General features: G+C 39.4%; 1 protein-coding gene across 3 annotated transcripts in view; it reads right to left on the minus strand.

Moving 5' to 3' along the window:
• TAPT1 (transmembrane anterior posterior transformation 1) overlaps nucleotides 1–12,813 on the minus strand; it is a 49,679-nt gene extending 36,866 nt beyond the window's left edge. Inside the window, exons 1-3 of one of the 3 annotated variants that reach the window (XM_021554431.2) lie at nucleotides 12,594–12,813; nucleotides 7,993–8,123; nucleotides 3,791–3,909 (exon numbers count right to left, since the gene is read on the minus strand). In XM_021554431.2, the coding sequence (XP_021410106.1) occupies nucleotides 3,791–3,909; nucleotides 7,993–8,123; nucleotides 12,594–12,807 (464 nt within the window). In that variant the 5' untranslated portion in view covers nucleotides 12,808–12,813. Of the gene's footprint in view, nucleotides 1–3,790; nucleotides 3,910–7,992; nucleotides 8,124–12,593 lie in introns of those variants that run through there. The other 2 variants (XM_021554432.2, XM_021554433.3) reach the window with 2 other exon arrangements.
• Between the last annotated feature and the right edge of the window lie 8,124 nt (nucleotides 12,814–20,937).

Raw genomic sequence — 20,937 nt, forward strand, 5'->3', positions numbered from 1 at the left:
TAAATTCACTTATTTCAGAGAGCAGAGTAAAAGAAAAATACAGAACAGGTATTTATCATCTATCTGTATCTACTTCCACGTGGAAGAATTCACAGGATGTTCTGAGTTGGAAGGGACCCACAAGGATCATTAAGTCCAACTCTTAAGTAAATGGCCTGCGTGGGGATTGGACCCACAACCGTGGTGGCACTGGCACTATGCTCTAGTTCCTGGTGGGATTCAGCTCCGGTCTGAGGCACTGGAGGAGCTGGGGCATGTGAGGGGTGGGTGGGTGGGTGCTGCTCACACAAAGCAGGATCTTGTTGAGATTCCACCATCCAGGTGATTTCCTCATCCCTGGACCCACTCCTGGCAGTAAGGGGTGGGGAACCCCTGCAGATGAGGTGTGTGGGAAGTCTCTTGTAAAGGTTTTGTCAATCTATGTTTACATGAAAGAAAATATATAATCTGCTACTGTATTTTCTTAAGAAAACTAGAATTTGGAAAAAAACCCCTCACTTTTCTACACAAATCCTTTCTTGCTTTGTGGAGATGTTGGAAAATGCCTTCAAACATAATTAAATTGGGAGTCTTATCAGAGTTTCACTAATTTGTAGTTTTAGCTTTCATATCAGGGAGCTTTCCAAATAATACAGAAGAGCTTTCCCACATTCCCACATTGCCTTTTATTGCCATGCAACATATTTTCAAGAAAAATAGTAAGTTAGCTCTATGAAAGAGCTTCAAAATAGGCAGTGATATTAATCTACCCAGAACCTCTGAGTCTGAGGTATTGATAAAAAAAATTGTCTGAATTATAAAATGAAACTGTACCTTTCAACTTTGGGCAGAGTTAGTGTTAGGAGCCTCTCAGCAAGGACTCTAATTCAAACAGAACTCCACCAGGTCCACTCCTCTGTCTACCCTGGCACATACCTTGCTGGAACAATGAACCTTTTACGCTGTCAAAGAATGTTTTAATAAAGCGAGAATAGTCTACAAGATTCAAAGAGAGTAAGTTAGGAAAGTTCTTTTCTCGTCTCAAAAGAAAATACAGTAGAGCTGATTTTTTATAATTTCAAAAGATGTAATCTATGTAATCTAATTTTGCAAAGTGCTTGTTAATTTTTTTAAAAGCACCCTGCCACTTATAGAGCATAGACTAACGAAGTTGGATCTGCCAAAACTATCACCATGAGATGATTCAGCCTTTGCCAGTTTGATCTCAGTAATTAAACAAAGCAGTTTAATTCACTCAGTGATAGAATCTTGGATTCTTCTGACTGAAGTTCATGAAGTTTTTAAAAAGATTGCTTTGTCAGGACCAATATAGCTCTGACAAAAACACAGAACTAAATTTGCTCAAAGGAAATATCAAGTGATAAGGAAGGATGACAGAAGTCAAACTGAAGTGCTTACACTGTCTAGGCAGAAAAAAGAAATTATTTTCTTTAAGATATATTGCCCTTTGTTTCCTTTCAGAACTCTGTAAAATTAATTATTACAACTTGTGGAAGAGGCTATAAACCACTTCCCCTATATTTAATCACTTTGCATAATATACCATAGACAGGAATTAGCCCATTTATATAGAATGTTGTTTTATTGTTAAAAAAAAATAATGGGTAATATAATCTTTCTCTACACTGAAAAGAGAAGATAGAATTATGAGGAAATAAATAAAATGAAGAGTAAACTGGAAGGGAAACAGAACACTCACTGCTCAATTACTCCACTGAGATATTGAGAGAAAACTTAAGATGAAGGGAGGAGCACTTTTATTTACTACACAGAATGGAATATGATGTGGCAGGTTCAACTAACAGCTAGTCAATATTTATTTGATATTTGCAAGGAATAACAAGCCAGAAGATAAACAGCCACCTGCTTTGTAAGTACCTTTTGTAATTGCAAATGTGTTTTACCTATTAAACTGTCTTTTGTTACAAATACATAAAAATGTATTTCCTGAGCTGGAAGATAATTACAAATATTTTTTGCTATAACAAATAAAATCAGCATTACTACAAAAACCAAGAAAACCCCCAAAAATTCGAAGTGCAGGCTCTGAATACTTTGAAATAAGAATTATTACATCTGAAGAAGTTCTATTACATACTATAAACATGAGTTGCAAAACTTTCAGTAAAAAGCCACAAACTTTAGAACATGAATGAATTAGATAAAGCCTCTGAACAAGTAGCAAACTAAATTCCAAATACATTGGAAGAAATTGTGAAGAAATTGCTTCAGAAGTTGTTACAAAAACAAAGACTTTTTCACTCAAGATAATCTCAGTTTCACATCATCTTACTTGATAACACTTTAACACAGTAAAGGTCAACAGATTAAACCAGGTTCTATTGTGCCTTACACTCAAAATAGTGTCAAGCAAACAAGACTACACGTTAGCATTGCAGGTGCATGTATGCATATATACACATATCACATACATGTGTGCATGAGTGCATTTGGTGCTTCAAATGTCACCTGTCAGCATATTGAACAACAATCTAAACCAGCAACTGGTCTTTGAAATCTTTAATAGTAATTTCAGAAGAGCAGAAAATCTCTTTGCCAAAAGCAAAGCTGAGTTTATAAATGAGTAAGAACATTTTAAACAAAAAAAGTAAGATTCAAATGATACATTGAACTCCATTACATTTACCTGAATTTAGTAATAGCATCTATATAGATATCTACAAATAGGCACATAATTTGCCTTGTTATCATGGTAAAACCAAATAACTGTAATTTTTACACTGCTAAGAAAACTTTCTTGACCTACTAAGACTGAGGTTCAGGTCAGCACAATAAAACATTAGAGACTGCCATCTAGTGCCTATGTTTAACATTACCAAATACAAACATTTCAACTGCAGACTATATATTACAATATTATTTTTTTGCATTTGCTGTAATCAGAACATACATTTCTAAACTATGCATATAAAAGACAATATTGATAATGCAAATACAAACAATTTGATTAAAAAATTAAAATAAAATCAGTAACCATAAATCAACTTCAAGTTTTGGAAAATTCAGAATAAAGATCCTGAAGTCTTTATTCAAGAAAAAATATTACATCAATACAAGTTCTCCTTTTATTTTAGGCTACACTTAAGGCTTACACAACCAACTTTACCATTAAGTAGCAGGTTTTATGAAGGAGATTAATTCTATCCAATTTTTGATGCCTATGCCAGAAAACCTAAAATTTTTATGTATTAGCAACTTCTTAGTATTGATATGAACAAAAAATCAAGGCATTAAAGTCTAAAATTTCTTAATATTCTGATTGGTTTTCCTCTCCACGTTTCACTCCCTAGGATTCATCAGAGGAAAGAAAACACATTTTATTCAGGGGTCTTTTCAGCAAAGTTTTCCATGAAAATAAGGAAAGCTTCTACTATTAAAAAACAACTTCTATTTTGAGATCAAAACCTATCAAAAGACATGAGCCAACTCTAAGAAACTTAAAAAAAAAGTTCACATAGATGTTAGATAAAAGAACAAAACTGTAAGGCAAGGTTACATCTCTCTCATTTACTAACCTGAATGTGCCTAAGTGGTGCTGTTATCAAACTGTTGTGTCTGAAGGAAGCAATGATGACAGTTAGACTGCTGGTAAAGCTTAAAGGTCACACACACCCCTTTACTGTGACTAGTTTAGACTGAGACTTCTATTTTACAGTGGAAGAAGTCATTAGTAGTTCAAACAGCACTGAAAGGCCATAAAATGAAGCAGACACATAAACAGTGAAATATTTTTTAAGGGTAGCGACACCTTTCTCTTGAATCAACTTACCGTAAGCCATAGCAAGGCAAAGTGATGAACCGGAACATTGCCAGAAAAACTCTCAGAGGAAGCAGGGTGAACACATACAGAAAAGCATCCAGGCACAAAAAGATTCCAAAAAACATCAACTGAATTACAAAAATAAACAGAAGTGTGTTAGTAGTTTATAAAATTCACAAAAAAATTATAAATATGTTATGAAATATACATTTGCATAAGACTAATTAACCAAGTAAGCACAATATTCTCACTTGTTCAATCAGTTGAACTGTAAAAAAATTAACATGCTATGCATTTTGAAGACTATTCAGCAAAAATTCTGCACCACAAGGTCCAAGCAGTGAAGGCTTTTGTAGACTTTCACAGCTCACTGAACTTAGTCTTTATTTAATATATAAACTGCAGCTGAATATAAGTGTAGCTCATTTTCCAATGGGGACTCTCCTGTAAGGTTACCAAAGTTCATATTTTAACCTTCAGGGGAAAACCCATAGCGCTGTTCATAAATGTGCACAACCATTTTCTTCCTACCTCCTTTTTCAACATTATTTCCTCCCCCCAGAAAGTTTTCTATGACCTTGTAAATTTTCTATTGCACAGCTAATTACAGCTGTGGTAGATCTCCTTCAAAGAATAATCACCTTTTTCACACAAAGAATGTAACATACGAAGAGGTAAACTTCCAGTTGCTCTCAGTTTAAATGTCTCATCCTTAATTTACACAAACATTAAAGCCATTCATTGTGGTTACAAGCCAAGCAACTCTATGACAATTAAACTAGACATAAATTCTACAATTCCAAAGCTCCTACATACCAGACTCTCCCCACATGACATTCCTTCTTTATTTGCTCTTTAAATGATTCTGTGTTCTATTAAATGTAAGTCTAAAAATATGCTTTTATGCTTCGTCAGACCATAAACTAGTATTTTTTCCTGCAAGGATAATACCATAGAAGCCAGCTTAACTGGCTAGACAATTAAAACTAGCAACATCTAAGCAGACCTAGATATCCATGTCAGATACACATTTATATGTGAAAGTTGTATGTACTACTGATGGGAAAGGAAGATACTGGGGTGAGGGTGTAAACCAAAGTACAATCAAATTACTTTTATCTCTCACAGTCCCTTTGCTTTTCAAAGTACTGTCTTCATTAACTTGTGCAATGGCCAGTCCCATGTCCAGGGAGCAGTCTTACACCTCATACATTCCTATAACTCCCAAAAGCAATCCTACCGACTGCACTCAAACTCTCTACAAGCCACATAAGTCAACTGACTTAGGCACAACAGCAATGCAATCATCCCTGAGTTTTTATTTTCCTTTATAATATTATTTAAACCAATTCTACAGTGGTAGAATACTTCAATACTACCATGATGTTAAGGTCTCTTTCCTGATAGTTACTCATTCACCTCTAGTGCCATTTTCTAAAATGCCAGTATTTTGAGTTATTTTTCAAAGTTATCAGGAGCAGTAGTTACATGAACTGTGGATAAATTTATGCAGTGCTTTAATACGCCATTAGGCTATCTAGTTCTTTTAAAATAACTTTTAAACTACATGTTGGATATTCAAGCACTGAAGATGACCAGAACTGAACACTTAGTATTTTTAAACTCCTTAACCCAAACAAAACAGGAAGATAGCCTGTCATTTTGCTGGTGTTCTTTGAGGGTATCTTTATAATCTCAAAAACAACACTACATTTTCTTTTAGATTTAGACAGACTTCTTCTCTACCTGAGTGCAATGACATATTTTCACTTTCTATAAGCTTGCATTAGTATTTGTAATTATTGTTTAATGTCTTCATTTTCCCAATGTTTTTGCTACATGCACTCAATGAAATATAATTGGTGTTGAACTTTCTACTCCTTTCTGTAAACATTATTTTTGCTGCTCTATTCCAGATATTAAGGAACTAACAGAAATGCCTACAGAGCTTTTCCATCATCATAACTATAATTTAACACAGGAGCACAAAGTTTAATTTTGAGATCAACTGAAAACTGTTCCCCTAAAATGGCAGGAATAGAGACTACCAGACCACCTTATTTAGTGTAAGGAACTTACTACAACAAAAAGCTCCCACTAAAACTAGACAAAATGCCTGAGTAGAAGTAGCACCTACATGGTAAATTATCTAGCTTCTCTAAATAAAAAAGGGTACTCAGAACAACAACAAAAATACTACTCTTTGAACATTACACTCCTGTCTAAAACTATGGATGTTAAATAAGTGCCTATTAAGTAATATCGCCCAAGATTAGGCTTTGATAAATTTATTCCAATTTATTCTCACTCTGTCTGATTTTAGTTTTCATTCTTGTTCTGTAATTATACTATTAGACAGTAAACAAAACAAGTCATCAAGAAAATTCTTATCTTCCTTTACTAGTGTCTCATATGCTTTATTTCAAGTAAGCGGATTTTTGTGTAATGTTGGCAAGCAGTTTCTGCAATATGTGATGATCTGTACACTATTTAGTTGATTTCTAGGTGCTCAGTTTTAAATAGTTAGTATGTATACTAACATGGAGTACGCCAATGCAAAGAACTAAAGAGATATTTTGTAATCTCATTGTAAAAATATATCATTTTTAAAATCTCTTCAGTTTCATAATATTTCATATTCAAAGCACAGACTGAAGTTTGATTTACCATGCAAAACCCATCAGTTGCACCACTTACAGCATTAATCTTTTTTATAAAAAGACTGCTGGATATTACATGTTTTTACACACCGAAAGTTTTATTGAAAAGCCATAGTGACAATTCTTCAGAATAATTTCTGTGCCTTGGAGACGGCATGTAATAATCTACATAATTAAAAATGGAGATGATGTAGAAATGCTGTATCATTGAACTGAGTCTCTACCATAAGTGGAATATTCTATCATAAACTGTAATGGGTAAGTACTGACAATGTGAAGACACCATTCCTGGAGATGTTCAAAGCCTTCAATCCTGAACAACCTGTTGTAGCTTTAGGCAAAGGCAGGGACTACTCCATGGGTCCATCCCAATCTCATTCATTCTGAGATTTTCTGCAGTAACTGACTGGGAATTTAATTTTGTAAAGCTCATCATGACTGAAGGATGAATTTAATGATACTGAAGGGGGAACATGAGCACTACTGACCAAGGAAATCCTGCCCACCTTTCCTCCCTCCGCCACTGCTCTTTCATCTTTAGTTATAAAGTTCTCCTTCAGTCCTTGTGTAGACTCTGGATTCTCAAGAATATTGGCTGAGCAAATCAGCTCGCTATTGTAGCACAGAGAAAACAGAGCAAAGGAAGTATAACATTCACTGCTGCATTATGAGTGGATTTAACTCCTGGAATGGTCCAACAAGCATCATAGCTCATGCAAAACTGGCAGTTTGCATAAAGCAGGAGACTGAAGTGGGAGAAGAGCAAAACAAGCTTCTTCTTTCAGTCTAAATTAAAATTATTTAGCCCTATGTAACTTCATCCCTAGAGATTTTGGGAATTTCAGCAGTATTAATTTTAATGTTATCATTGCAATGCAGCCTAGCCAAACCCTATTACTGATGTTGCCTTACTCATCAATCCTGAGCATACTGCTGCTGCTGTTGCTCCCAAATCAACATGATTAAGCCAGAACAAAACCTTGGCTCACTGCAGGGCCGGAAGAATATCTAAGCTGATATAAAGGAGGTGGCAAGAATCCCTCAGGAAGGGCCATAACACTGGGACAGAGAGGGGAGATGTGGTAAACAGTGGCAAGAAGCAAAATAAAATACTATGAAAATTAAGTTAAAAACCTTAGAAAAATGCATTTGTCAATATATTTTTATAAGATGGAAACCTTCCCATATTCAGAGAACTTTACATTGGAAAAAACCTTTGAAAAAAAATTTTAATGTAAAATTACATTTTGTTGTAAAAAGTTCTATTTTGCTTGATTATTCCTTTAGGGATCAGTGACATCTTTATATTTGAATTAATTTGTCATCATCTGGACTTGTTTGTCTCTGCCAGTAACATGAGTTGCCAGCAGCAACAAGCAAACAGGCAAAAAACCCAAAAATGTTTAAGTTAGTAATATTGAAAACTAATCACTACAGAGGTTTACATCTTATTTTTGTAGCAAAAGTGTTTTTAAAATAAATAGTTCTTTAAGCAACTTAATTCAACAGATTTCATCTCCCAATTGAATCAAAAGTTAAAGCATACTTCACCTTTTCCAGTTCTTTTGGTATCCGCATGCACGTGTACACTCTCTCTCGCCGCTCCGTGTATTTTGCTTCATTGTGTTCAAGGAAATAACCTCTTGTTAGCTCAGCACTGATGAATCTCAGCAAGGAAAGATCTATTCAGAAACACACATAAGCAGAAGTCACTTCAGGCACGACCTCCAGAGGGTGAGAAGCTGCTATACTTTTGTTACTTATTACTTGCTACATGTTTCATTTGCATGGCCTTTAACCCAGAAGGTTTCTGCTGATGGTTAAATAACTTTGCATGGAAGGAGTTACAAGAGATGCAAGTGCGGTGCTCTCCCATTCATTCCCCTGCTGCCTCCAACAAACAAGCTACTTTTCCCAGGCAATCAGACGTCCCACTTCTACAAAACATTACTCAAAGCTGCTACACAAAATGCAACATACTGAGTGAATCTGATCCTTAATGCATTATAGACCTCCTAAATTTACTAAACTCTATTTTTGACTTCTTAAAAGCTATTTTCTCTCTCAGCAGCATTGGCAACTTGTTCTTTATTTTAAAGAATAGCTTTCTGCAACAGCAAAACGTTTGCAGACACACAACCCCAAGCGATTCAGTGCACAAACATTACAAACAGTGAACCTTTGGTGACCAGGTCTTTCACAACCAAAAAGCCATCAAGCACCTACAAATCTTCTATGCTTTAATGGCCGTATGTAAATAACCTGAAGGCTGACTGGCATGTGTTTAAGCAGCTCATATGGCTTCTAAATAAGAATTTGCACAGAAGATTCTTACAAAATGTATAACATATGAAATTACAATTATGAAATTCAGGCTGTCCGCAAAAGCAAAAGCATGTTGAACTTTTATGCTTCAACACTCACAGATGAGGTCTGACATTACCACATCCTTGTAACACATCAGAAGTGACAGAAAACTACAATGAAGATTAATATCTCTGGCTATTGGCATTTAAAAACACAACTCTCAATGTTCACACAACACCCAGAAAATGAAAATCACTTCTTTAGACAAACAGATTAAGAACTACAGACACTCTGATACAAGCACACATTCACAAATAGTAAATTCAAATTTTAGCCAAAGTCTTAGGGACTAGAGGAGGGAGAAGTAACCTTGCAGGGTAGAATGCTGTACATTTTTCAGGGCAGGAAGAGGCTGTATACACATTTTTAGTAAAACAACTTAGCTGTTAAGAGCAAAATGCAAGTATTGACACTTTGCATGAAGAATTCACCTAAAACTGCCTGAGGCAATGCCTTCTTAATATTCATCAGATTGAAGATGAAGACTTTCACAGTAGCCAGAAGATTACAAAGACTTTTGAAGCAAAAAAGGAATCAGCTTAAGCAGAAATATAAAAGAAGCAAAAGAGGGTGTGCTTACAGCCCTCGTTACCTTGGGGGGGTATTACAGGCACCTGTAGTTTGTGGTGGTACATTAATGTTCTCTGTATGTCTGATATTGTGATTTATCATGTTGCTGATACTGATCACAGCTATAAAACTCATTACTTATTAATTATGTATTGTTAATAAATAATGTTTGTCTTTAAACAATGAGAACTGACCCATTTTCCTGTGTATGAGCTTGTCACTGGACAGTGATTTTGATGATCTGTGTATTACTGATGCACTTCTAATAAGCAGGCCAAAACCCCCCAATGCCTTAAAGGCATTTATTTTAAAACAAAAACCATGTTGCTTAATGGGTAATAATAAACTAATATTTACATATAAAGTTTCAATCAAAGTTCATTCTGTGAAGTCATTGCTCAGACCTCTTGTAAACATGTTTTCTGGAGTCTTCCTTTGTAACACTATCACTTGTAAATTTTTTGGTTACACCAATTCTTCAATGTTTAAAAACTTGAAAGTAAAACCAGATACGTATAAGCACACTATGTAATTACTCTGTTAACTGCCCAGGTGTATTTTCTTCCACGTCAAATAACCAACCTTCTCTAACTTAAAGATACAGCAATCTCAAACAACTGAAGTTTCCTGCAGGGTAAGTATATACATAGGGACAAGTACCATGGGGTAACTCATGGTACTTCAACTTCACTGCCAACTTCAGATATTCTAAGATTTTAGCTAATGAGCTATTTATTCCCACCCCTCCTTACCTCACACAAAGTATTTTAGAGGCCTATTGCTGAAAACCAAATTATTTTAAGTTTTCAACACCTTAGACTTTCATGCCCTAGAAATTGAGGGATAATCAATCCTCATGACTGAGGCTGATCAGTACACAAGCTCAGGAGTGTGACTGTAAAATCACCTCTCCAGTGCCAGGGGATGCACTGGAGCGCAGTCACTCAGCCACCTCCCTTCTGAGCACTCATTGCCACCCAGCACCAGCCTCAGCTCTGTGCCAGCTGTGAAGCAGATTAGTGGCTGACCCTGTAGGAAAAACACAGTAACCAAAAGAACAGCATGAGACACCAAGGCAGAACAAAGTAATAAATCATCTAAAAAACAGCTAAATTCTGCTATCAAAGCATCAAGCAACATTTTCTTTTAAAAGTAAACTCTACCTCCCACTTCAAATTCCCCTCTTTTTCAGTCAGAAAGTCTTAGATTGTGGCCCAAGTTTAATCTGTTCAGACAGATTCATACTATTAATGCGTACAGTATGCTCATTTACCTGCACACCTCAGGACAGAAAAGGATAAGCATCTTCAAAAAACACAAAAGACACAAATTCCTTCAAGGTAAGAAGATAATGATTTAGCTAAGTTATACTTCAATGCATAGCTGCACAAAGGATAACCATTAACCAGAAAGGAGAGGAAAAGCTGTGGAAATGTGAAATGCACTGCACTTCAGTAAGCTTCCATTCTATAATAATAAATTTAATCCTAAATACAGCAATTCCAGGCACTCACTTCACTCCTGTCAATCCTAAATACACACTTCTTTCATAAGCATACCAATTAATCAATCAAGAAAATATATCTTTTAAAAAGTATTTCCTTCTCCTCTAATCAACTTCTCTTTACAGTACTAGTCCTGCTTCATCAAAGTAAAGAAACCCCTACTTCTATTATTTAACATATTGCTACCCTTAGATGAGTTAGAACTTTTAGTTGCTCAATCAAGAGGGCTATTTTTGTTTTCTTGCCACGAAGCATCAAAGAGCACTGAAGATTTTTAACTATTTTAAAATTTCAAATCAATTGCATGAACATAGTTAAGTATTCTCCACCACCTCCAGTAACAATCTCCTTTTTATAAAGTTATTTGTTCAGTTGTTTTTCAGGCACATCAGTTTGTATCTCAATCATTCTTTTTTTTTTTCACCTCAATGCAATTCATACTACTACAATCAAGCTAATTACTTTATAACTATAAAAATTACATCACATTTACATTCCGTAGTGTTCATCAACACCACCGAACTGCAGTCAATGATGCTGCATGTCTGATGATATAACACGTCAGAAAGAGACACTGCACGCATCAAACTCGAAGGAAAGCATTCAGTTATTGACAACACATTACTAAAGTTAAATCCTAATTCCCATTATTTTATTTTCTTTTTTTTATAAGACCTGTGTTATTACATTCAAACCAAGACTGAGAAAGCCTTGAAAGTTTAACACCTCATGCACTTTCCAGATTTTCAGCAAGGTAATCAATTAAGAATACAGTGGTAATATAGTTATTTATAACCTTACCAACATTAAATTAATCCTGACACGGTGACTGACAGTTTTTACAAAAACTGCAGGGGTATTTAAAAAAATTACTTGGTAGATACCTGAAATAACCAGTTGAAGTCTAAATGTAAATATAGCTGCATACCGATAGGAAAGGCCATGACATTTCCCCTTATTTTTCCTTATAAATCCCCAGCGGGTATATTTCACTTTAAACAACTTTTAATAATCTGCATACAACTTCAAAGTTCTAACGGCGTCGTCACTGCCAGCAGTAGAGGCAAAGACCACTGGAGTCGCAGCTGTGAGCGCTAACAAGAACTGGTAAGACGATGAAACATTTCTAGCACTTCAGCAAGAAAGTTGAGCGAACCCGCAGCCTCCCGGCCCGCGGGGCTCGGGGAACTCTCGGCCCCAGCCACACTCCGCGCCCGCTGGAAGCGGCGACAGCCGGCGCCCCGCTTCAGGGCACGGCGCACCTCCACGGACGATGCCCGCGCTGCCTGCAAAGCCCCGAGCAGCGGCAGCAGCTGACAAACTGCGTGACAGGGCTCGGGACCCGTCCGCCCGCGCTCCCCTTCCCCACAGCCCGTGCGGAGAGCCGGGACACAGCCGGCCGCCCCGACGGGGCCGCCTCACGGACCGAGCCACAGGCGGCGGCTGAGGAGAGCTCCCCGCGGGCCGCCCGGCGTTCCCGGGGCCCGGCCGGTCCCGGCGCACTTTCTCAAGTCGCTCGCCCAAGTTCGCACCGGCGGCGGCGCAGCCCAGAGCCCCCGCCCCGGGCAGCGCCGCCACGGCCACTCCGGTCCCCCGTGGGGGCCACTCCGGTCCCCCGTGGGGGCCACTCCGGTCCCCCGTGGGGGCCACCCCGTCCCGTGCCCCCGCGGCCGCCAGGACCCGCCCGCTCGCCCCGCCGCCGCCCCTCACCCGAGAGGCTCCTCTTCTTCCTCCTGCCCCGGTCGCTCTCGTAGAAGCCCAACGTCTCCGTTCGCTGCTGCGGGGACGGATGCCCCGGGCCGGCGGCGGGCGGCGGCCGCGGCTCGCTGCTCCCCCAGAGAGTTTTCGGCTCCCCGCGGCCGCCGTCCTGCCGCCCTTCCCCGCCGCTGCCCGGCGCGGCGGCGGCGTCGGCAACGCCGGCCATGTTCGCCGCCCGCTGCGCGCCCGCCGCCCCCGCGCCGCGCGCCTGCCGCTGACTCATCACCGCGCGACAGCCGCGGGCCCGGCCGCGCGCCGCTGCCCCGCGCGCGGGGGGCGGAGAGGGGCGGGCCGGCGCGCCGCCATCTTGCCGCCGTTAACCCCTCAGGGGCCGGGCCCGCTCCCCGCGCGGCCCCTGCCCCGCCCCGGGGCCGCCCTGGCTCCGAGGGTCCTGCGAGGGGTGGCGCCGGCTTGGCGTAGGGACACAGAATCAGTACGGGGCTCGCGTAGGGGGACACGACCAGCGGGGCCTCCTCCGCTTTTCGCAAAACGCGTGTGACGGTCACGGTTTCACTTCGCTCTCCCCTCCCCACGGGCCGTGGGACAGCAGCTCCAAGCGGTTGCTAACAAGGTGATTAAACCTTGAACCACGCAAATAAAGACCTTGTTCAAAAATGGAAAGCGAGTGAATCATTAACTTGAAAGCCAACAGGGTTTCGGTGAAGTGGAGCGCACGAGGTGGCCGGGCCGGGCGCTGGAGGTCACCGCCCTGCGCTGCCCCGGCGGGAGCCGCCCGGCCCGGCCCCGCCCGCCCCGGCCCGCCCGCCCCGCCCGGCCCGGCCCGGCCCCGCCCGCCCCGCCCCGCCCGGCCCGGCCCGGCCCGGCCCGCCCGGAGCGCGCCGCGCCCTCAGCGCTGGGGCCGCCCGTCAGCCGCGCCCGTCAGCCCGGAAAACAGGCCCAGAAACCGCGCGGCTCACGTGCTGGAAATGCCATTCGTTCCTGGCGGTGGCGGTGATAAGGCTTGCTAGAGACCATACTAATGAAAAGTAATTGTTCCTGCCACAGACTGCTTGTAATTTGTACACAAACGTGAGTATAAGAAGCAGGCAGCTCAAGGTAACAGTGAAGTACTTGTTTGCAGGAGAATTCACATGGGCACGAGGGCAAAATACCTGGCCTGAATTTCAAGTACGAGATCTCCTTCACATTCAGTTCTTTTGTTCTTATCGTGCATTCGCAGGCCAGATTCAGTCAGCTTAATATTTAGCCACTCACCCTGGGAAAACAAAGAATGCTGTATTCTTTCTTTGGAAGGCCATAGTAGTCTTCATCTATAAGTTAATTGTACAGTTGTCTCAAAGAGCATTTCAGGCTTTGGATAGACTGGATGTGCCCATTTCCATTGCCATTAGTAGTTCTAAATGCTCCAAATCTGGTATTTCAAGCCAAATCTTGTATTTTCAATCCAAATTTTGTATTCAATCCAATTTTTTGTATTGAAATCCAAATCTTGTGTTTTCAGACAGTAGAGTGCTTTTTGCAGACAGTGATACTGTATAATAAGAGTATCATAGAAGGAGTTAACAGTGATAGCTACTATACTACACATTATCAGTCTGGAGTTTCATCTTTTCTCTTTAGATAAAAAAAGCAATTGGAAAAATAGGAACAAAAGCTCCAAAAAGAACTGAAAAATTCTCTCAGCTGAAAGGCTGGTGCAGTCTATGCAAAGTTACATGATGCCCTGAGAGACGTTCTGCTTCTCTCCTTCCAACTGTATAAAAGTTTTATCCAACCATAAGAAGCATTGCATGATATTTAAGGACAACAAATTGTCATAACCTCGTTGTCAGTCTTACCGAAAAGAAGGTGCTTACAACATCAAGCATCATCTAATATCTTGTTCAAACCCACTGAGAAGCGATCTAATGAGTTGCTGGCACCAGTTGTGACAGCACATACATTTTTGTCTCCAGGGGTTGACCCAAGACAACCTTGCTTAATTTAAAAGATCTTCAGTTTTCTGCTTGAAGTAATTCAGCTGAAGACACGATAATATTATGACTGCAATGTGGTTTAGCTAAGAATTCACTCTACTTTTGACACTTCAAAAGCACTTTGAGCAGATAGCCTGACTTTCTACCCATGGAATCCTTCTGCATTTTTACTTATTTTTTCTGTATTTATATACAGTTTATAAACATCATTTGCTGGATTATTAGTATGTTCTTTCTCATATGCTAATATGTATATTCCAAATATTACATGTGATATTTTGACACAGTGGCCACTTCTGGAAGGTCAACCCAACTGCAGCAAAATCCAGTGCTTAGATATTTGAGGCCTTGAACTAGCCAAGACAGAGGAGAAAAATTGCCTGGTGAGAAACATTAGCAGTGTTCATATAGGAAGTAGTGGTTCATTATGGTATCTGCTGTTGGGAGTTATCTGGAACCATCTGCTATTTGGGCAGGAAAAGCTGATTTTTTTTTTTGCCTTCCATCGCTTATCTGCTTTGAGACATGCTATGGAGAGACCCTGCAGCACTGTTCACAGATCTTTTTCCGGAAATTATTTTTTTAGAACAAGACACAGCCCTGTCAATGTTCCTACAGCTGCAGTTCCACCTTCTTCCCCAAGAGATAATTAGCAGGTGGGGAAGAGAGGGAGGATTGTTTCAAAACAATTACTATCTCCCAGGAGAAAAACCCAGTTTCATTCCTAGAACAGCAAAAACCCTAGGATGGTGAATAGACTGAGAAGAAAGAGCTACTTAAATTTTATTAGGAATGTCAGCTCTTTTGATCTTTGGGGCTTTCTTTGCACAAGCTACATTATTTTTGGCCTTAAATTTTCCACACATATAATAGACCAATGTTTAAACTACCCCGAAAGTATCTTACACATAATTATCATAGAGGGATTTTTACTGATTTGATATCAGAATTTTTTTTTCTGGCACTGTTAAGTATTAAAACTTCTACAGTGTATCTAGCTTAACTGTGCTTTTGTCCATGAGTCATTGCTGAAACTGCTCTCTCTTCTAGCGAGGAGAGTTCTACTCTGAAGAACATTTCACATGGTTTAAAACTCCTTCTTTTTTGTAGTGGGTTTTTTCCTCCACAAGCCACAACAGAAGGTCACAAAGAAGAAGACTTGAGAAATGCAAAATAATTTTTTTGTTAATACTTTTTGCTGGCAGAACTTTGTCTGTTCAGACCTTGTCATCTACATCATTCACCCCCACCAACTCAGTCAGCCCTCTTAAGAGAGATGATATATCGGTGATGTGTGTTAAAAAGAAGCAAACTAAGATCTTATTAGGTAGTAATAGAAACATGGAAAAAAGATCTTTCAGCAAAATTATATTTCATATGAGAAGTAAATTGTGGACATAGGTTAAGAAATGTGAAAGAAGTCTTGAGAAACTCAGTGTACTGCCCCAAGCAGAGTTAAGTGAAAAAATTATACGTTGTGTAACAATAAAGAAGAGGCAGGTGTCAAAATGATAATAATAACAATGCAATATGAAACAGTTACATGTAACTGCAATACTAATAACTATGTAAAAATTTCTGTTTTTTTCCATTGTAAGCTTTTTGCTAGTGGGGCTCAAACTTCTTTAAACTTTGCAATATCATTCAAAACAGACTAGATACTAAAAATGTCTGGTTTAATTATTTAAATTCTTGAGTCTCCTGCAAGAATTATCTTGTATTGTGATCTTGAAAGTGATTATCAATAACTTTTCATTTTTAAGTGTCATTGGTGTGTACACTTTCTGTGAGGAGGCAAGTTAACAAAATTAATGGTGAATTCTAAGCACAATAATGCTGATTTATTTCCACAATAAAATATTTTTAGCCCCTTTTGTAATATAAACAATTTATTTTGTGTTGAGTTTGTGACTTTTAGTTCATCGATCCATTATGTGAGTGCATATTCATTCTTCCACTAAAGGCAATGCATCTCTTAGCAACAACTGATATTAACAAACTTAGTTCTAAATCTTTCAGAGCTGCAGCTGTCATATATTTGCAAGGTACAAAAGTATTGGTTGGAAATATAATCTAATTCTGTCTCAGTTGGTTGTGTTTGGTAGCTGAAGTTAAAAATATCTGTTTACGCCCACAGGGGAAAAATCCCGTAGAGACTTTTTCCTCTATTTTATGTTCAACATCTAAGCAGCACATTAATTTTGCATGGGATAATCCTCACGTATGAAAAATAATCAGTATTAGCAATTTTCATATGCTGTTTCACTTTAAAAAAAATCTCAATAGAAAATTACAATGCTAAGGTTTACCCTATTTTTTGCTATAGATTGTAAGCTAAAGATTAGGTTGACTCCTAGGTAAGCTAAAGGCATTACTCAACATCAGCATGTCCTTGAATAATGAAAGTACAAATCATGTTATGCAATACTACAGTACCTGAAAGTCGAGTTTGACTTCTCACTGGTACATTTCCATTGTTTGTTTGCTTTGGATACCTCATTATATAGCAGAGGAGCTACTGCACAGTTAAAAATCAAAGGTGCTTTTCAGTGTTATCATGATTGTCCACATCTTCCATCTTTGAAATTTTTTGAGAAATAGTTCTTTTGAGATGCTTTTATTTGGCATTTTATCCTAGGACCATTGTTCAAGCAGGACTGAAGGGAAGAGTTGCAGAAAGTTAGTTCAGTATTACAGGTTTTTAAATGCATGCTCATTATCTTAAAAAAAAATGGATACTATTACTTTATTTTTAAGACTTCTAAGAGTTTCCCAGTGTTATATTTTTATATTTCTTTCTCTTTCAAATTTCATTATTTTATTATCAAGGTAATACGTTTTTTGTGACCATCAGTGACAGTGTTTTCCTGCCCATGACCTGATCTCCATTTCTTAGTGCCAAGATTTCTTCAGGTTTTATATCTTAAAATGCAGCAACTAATGCTTAAACTGCTGCCTCTGTTGGAGTGCAAACATCTGAAGCTCTGACAGCTTTTTTATGTAAGAAAAGCAACAAAGTGTCTTTTCAGCATCAGCATCACTGAACTCTGTGATGGGGCATTTCCACATGAAGTTCAATGTCAAGCAAAGTTTGGGAGTAGAGTAACACCATGATTCCTAAGTCTCTTCAATTCCAAGTTACTTTTATCACAACCTTCACTCTGAGATGCTGGAAAAAAGGTTTTGAAATTTCTTCTTTTCTCTTTTTCTTACATTATGTGCCTGTAGCTGCATAACATTCAAAGATGGCTCTATACAAGACAAGATAGTTTTAAGTGTTATAAAATATAAGTGCAGATGCCTTTGACTCCATCCCCAGCTGCTTCCTCAGGAAAGCTAAGCCAGACATGAAGTGTGAGAGGACTAGGTGGGAGGAAATAGATGGAGAAAATGCAGATGGAAAAATGGTTATAAAGAGCTCCAAAAGTCAAGAAGAAGAGAAGAGAAGAGAAGAGAAGAGAAGAGAAGAGAAGAGAAGAGAAGAGAAGAGAAGAGAAGAGAAGAGAAGAGAAGAGAAGAGAGCACCTGGCAAATAGGGTCTCAGCACCTAAACATGAATTTTCTGTACCTAAGAATGAAACTTCCAGTATCCTAAAAAAATTGGTTGGTGTTTCGTTTAGGTGTCAGAAAATAAGTTACCTGTAAAAATGCTAATGTATAAGTTTCAGTCTACTGTTTCTTCATATTTGTCAGGTCCAGGGAGCAGAGGTGAAATCCCAAATTTAGAGTGTTCAAAGTTTTATGACTGAATTTACAATATGAGTTTTCAGTCATGCTAAATCCAAGTGGAGATGGAAATCTCTGTTATAAGAATCATTAGCAATCAGGTTTGCTTTAAATGGTCCTATTGATTTTAATAAGTTGAAGATCTCAATTCAGCAAGAGCATTTCTATTATGATAATGTAAGAAGATATATAGGTATAGAAATGTAGATATGTATAGATATACATATATATAAGCTTTGTGCCTAAAATTAGGTTGTGAGATCTCAGATCTTAAGTCTTTTGCTTCTGAGGAACATCTCTACTCAGAAGAGAATTCAAATGTGTTAGATTTGAGCATAAGGGTGTTTTTGGTCTTTAGCAAGTAAAAAATCACAGAATCACAGAAGGGGTAATATTGGGAGGGACCACAGTAGATCATCTGATCCAACCTCCCTGCTCAAGCAGCACCATCCCAGAGAACATGGCACAGAGCTGCATCCAGACACTTCTTAAATATTTCCAGTGTGGGAGACTCCACAACCTCTCTGTGCGACCTGTTCCATGCAGTCACCTGCATAAAAAAGTTTTTCCTCATGTTCAGCTGTAACTATCTGGGCATCAGTTGCTGCCCATTAGCTCTTGTCCTATTGCTTGGCAGCACTGAGCAGAGCCTGGCTCCATCCTCCTGCCACCCTCCCTTCAGATACTGACAGACATTGATGAGCTCCCCTCTCAGTTTTCTCTTCTCAAGGCTGAACAGGCCCAGCCCCCTCAGCCTTTCCTCATAAGACAGCAGCTCATGTCCCTTCATCACCTTCATTGCCCACTGCTGGACCTGCTCCAGGAGCTCCATTTCTGTCCTGTTCTGAGAAGCCCAGAACTGGACACAGCACTGCAGATGTGGCCTCAGCAGGGCTGAGTAGAGGGGCAGGATCCCATCCCTCGACCTGCTGGCAATGTTCTCCATAATGAACCCCAGGGTACCATTGGCCCTCTTGGCCCAAAGGCACACAGCTGGCTTATGGGCAACTTGTTGTCCAGCAGGACCCCCAGGTATTTTTCCACAGAGCTGGTCTTTCCAGCAGGTCAGCCCCCAGCCTGTGCAGGTGCCCAGGTTTATTCTTTCCAAGATTGAGGACCCTGAATTTGCTTTTCTTTAATTCCAGATGGTTCCTTTCTGCCCATCTCTCCAACCTGCCCAGGTCCTTCTGAAGGCCTGCACAGCACTCAGGGGGACCAGCCCAAAGCTCCTCCCAGCTTTGTATTGTCGCTGAACTTGTCTTGACCATCATCCAAGCCACTGATGAAGAAGTTAGCCCAATATTGAACGTTGAGGGGCACCACCAGTGGCAGGCCTCCAACTTGACCCTGTGTGCCCCTGACTACAAACCTCTGGGGTCTTCTGTTCAGCCAGTTCTCAATTCACCTCACTGTCCACTCATCCAGACCACAATTCCTGACCCTGTCAGGAGGTTGTGGGAGGTTGAAAGCCTTGCTGAAGTCAGAGTAGACAATATCCACTGCTCCCCCCTCATTCCTCCAGGTAGTTGTTTCATCATAGAGAGAAAGTGGGTTGGTTAAACAGTGAATCCATGCTGACTATTCCTGATCACCTTCCTGTCATCCATGTGAAGAGGTGTGGCCTCCAGAATGAGACACTCCATTACCTTTCCAGGGATAGAGATCATGCTAACTGGACAATAGCTCCTTGGGTCCTCCTCTGTGTCTTTTTTGAAGACCAGGGTGACATTTGCTTTCTTGCAGTCCTCAGCCACCTCTCCTGATCTCCATGACCTTTCAAAGATCATCATGAGAGACCTCACTGTAGTGTCTGCCAGTTCTCTCAGCACTCATTGATGCAGCCCATCAAGGCCTGTGTGTTCTTCAAAAACATTGTGCTTCCTGTAGGACTAACTGAATCAACTAAGAGGTTTGGGACAGTAAGCTTAGATTTCTATTTGTGAAAATCATGGTTCATTTTGTAATTATACTGCATGTGAAAACCATGAGCTATAGCACACACAGTAAATGAAATGTATTGCTTATGAATATAGAGCTAATGACTTTGAGACTAAATCTTCAGTCATTGTAAGTAAAAATAAAGTCATGACCTTCACTGTACTCATGCAGTGTTCATGAGGTTGGGACTGGCTTTGAAATATTTGAAGTTTGAAAGAATAAATGTTTTATTGTTTAATTGTTATTTGTTATTTAAACAATGCTAGAATAGGTACACTTAATCCACTTAATCCAGTTAATCCATATAAAGAGGGTGAGAAACCTTCTACAGAACTGCTCTTTATGAACACACATATTGTTTTCCACATATATGGACATAAAAATGTTTATTTACATATCTATGACAACAAAATACTGAAATCAAGGTCAACTTTAAGAGCTGAAATCAAGGTCAATTTAAAGTATTTTTTAACATAAAAGATGTTCTAAAATCAGCCATTCTCTTTCATGAAGGGGTTCAGTGCTGTGTCTTTTTAACAATAATCGTCCCTTTAGATAGACTTTTGCTTTATTTCTTGGTTTTGTTATTAACTCTTACAGTTCAGTTGTCAAATGTGAGAACAGAATTTGGATCAAATTCAACTCTAGATTAATTTCAGCAATACCAATATAGTCTGTATGATATTTTATATGTT

The sequence above is a fragment of the Lonchura striata genome, chromosome 4 (genome assembly GCF_046129695.1).
Source record: "Lonchura striata isolate bLonStr1 chromosome 4, bLonStr1.mat, whole genome shotgun sequence".
Classification (NCBI taxonomy): Eukaryota; Metazoa; Chordata; class Aves; order Passeriformes; family Estrildidae; genus Lonchura; species Lonchura striata.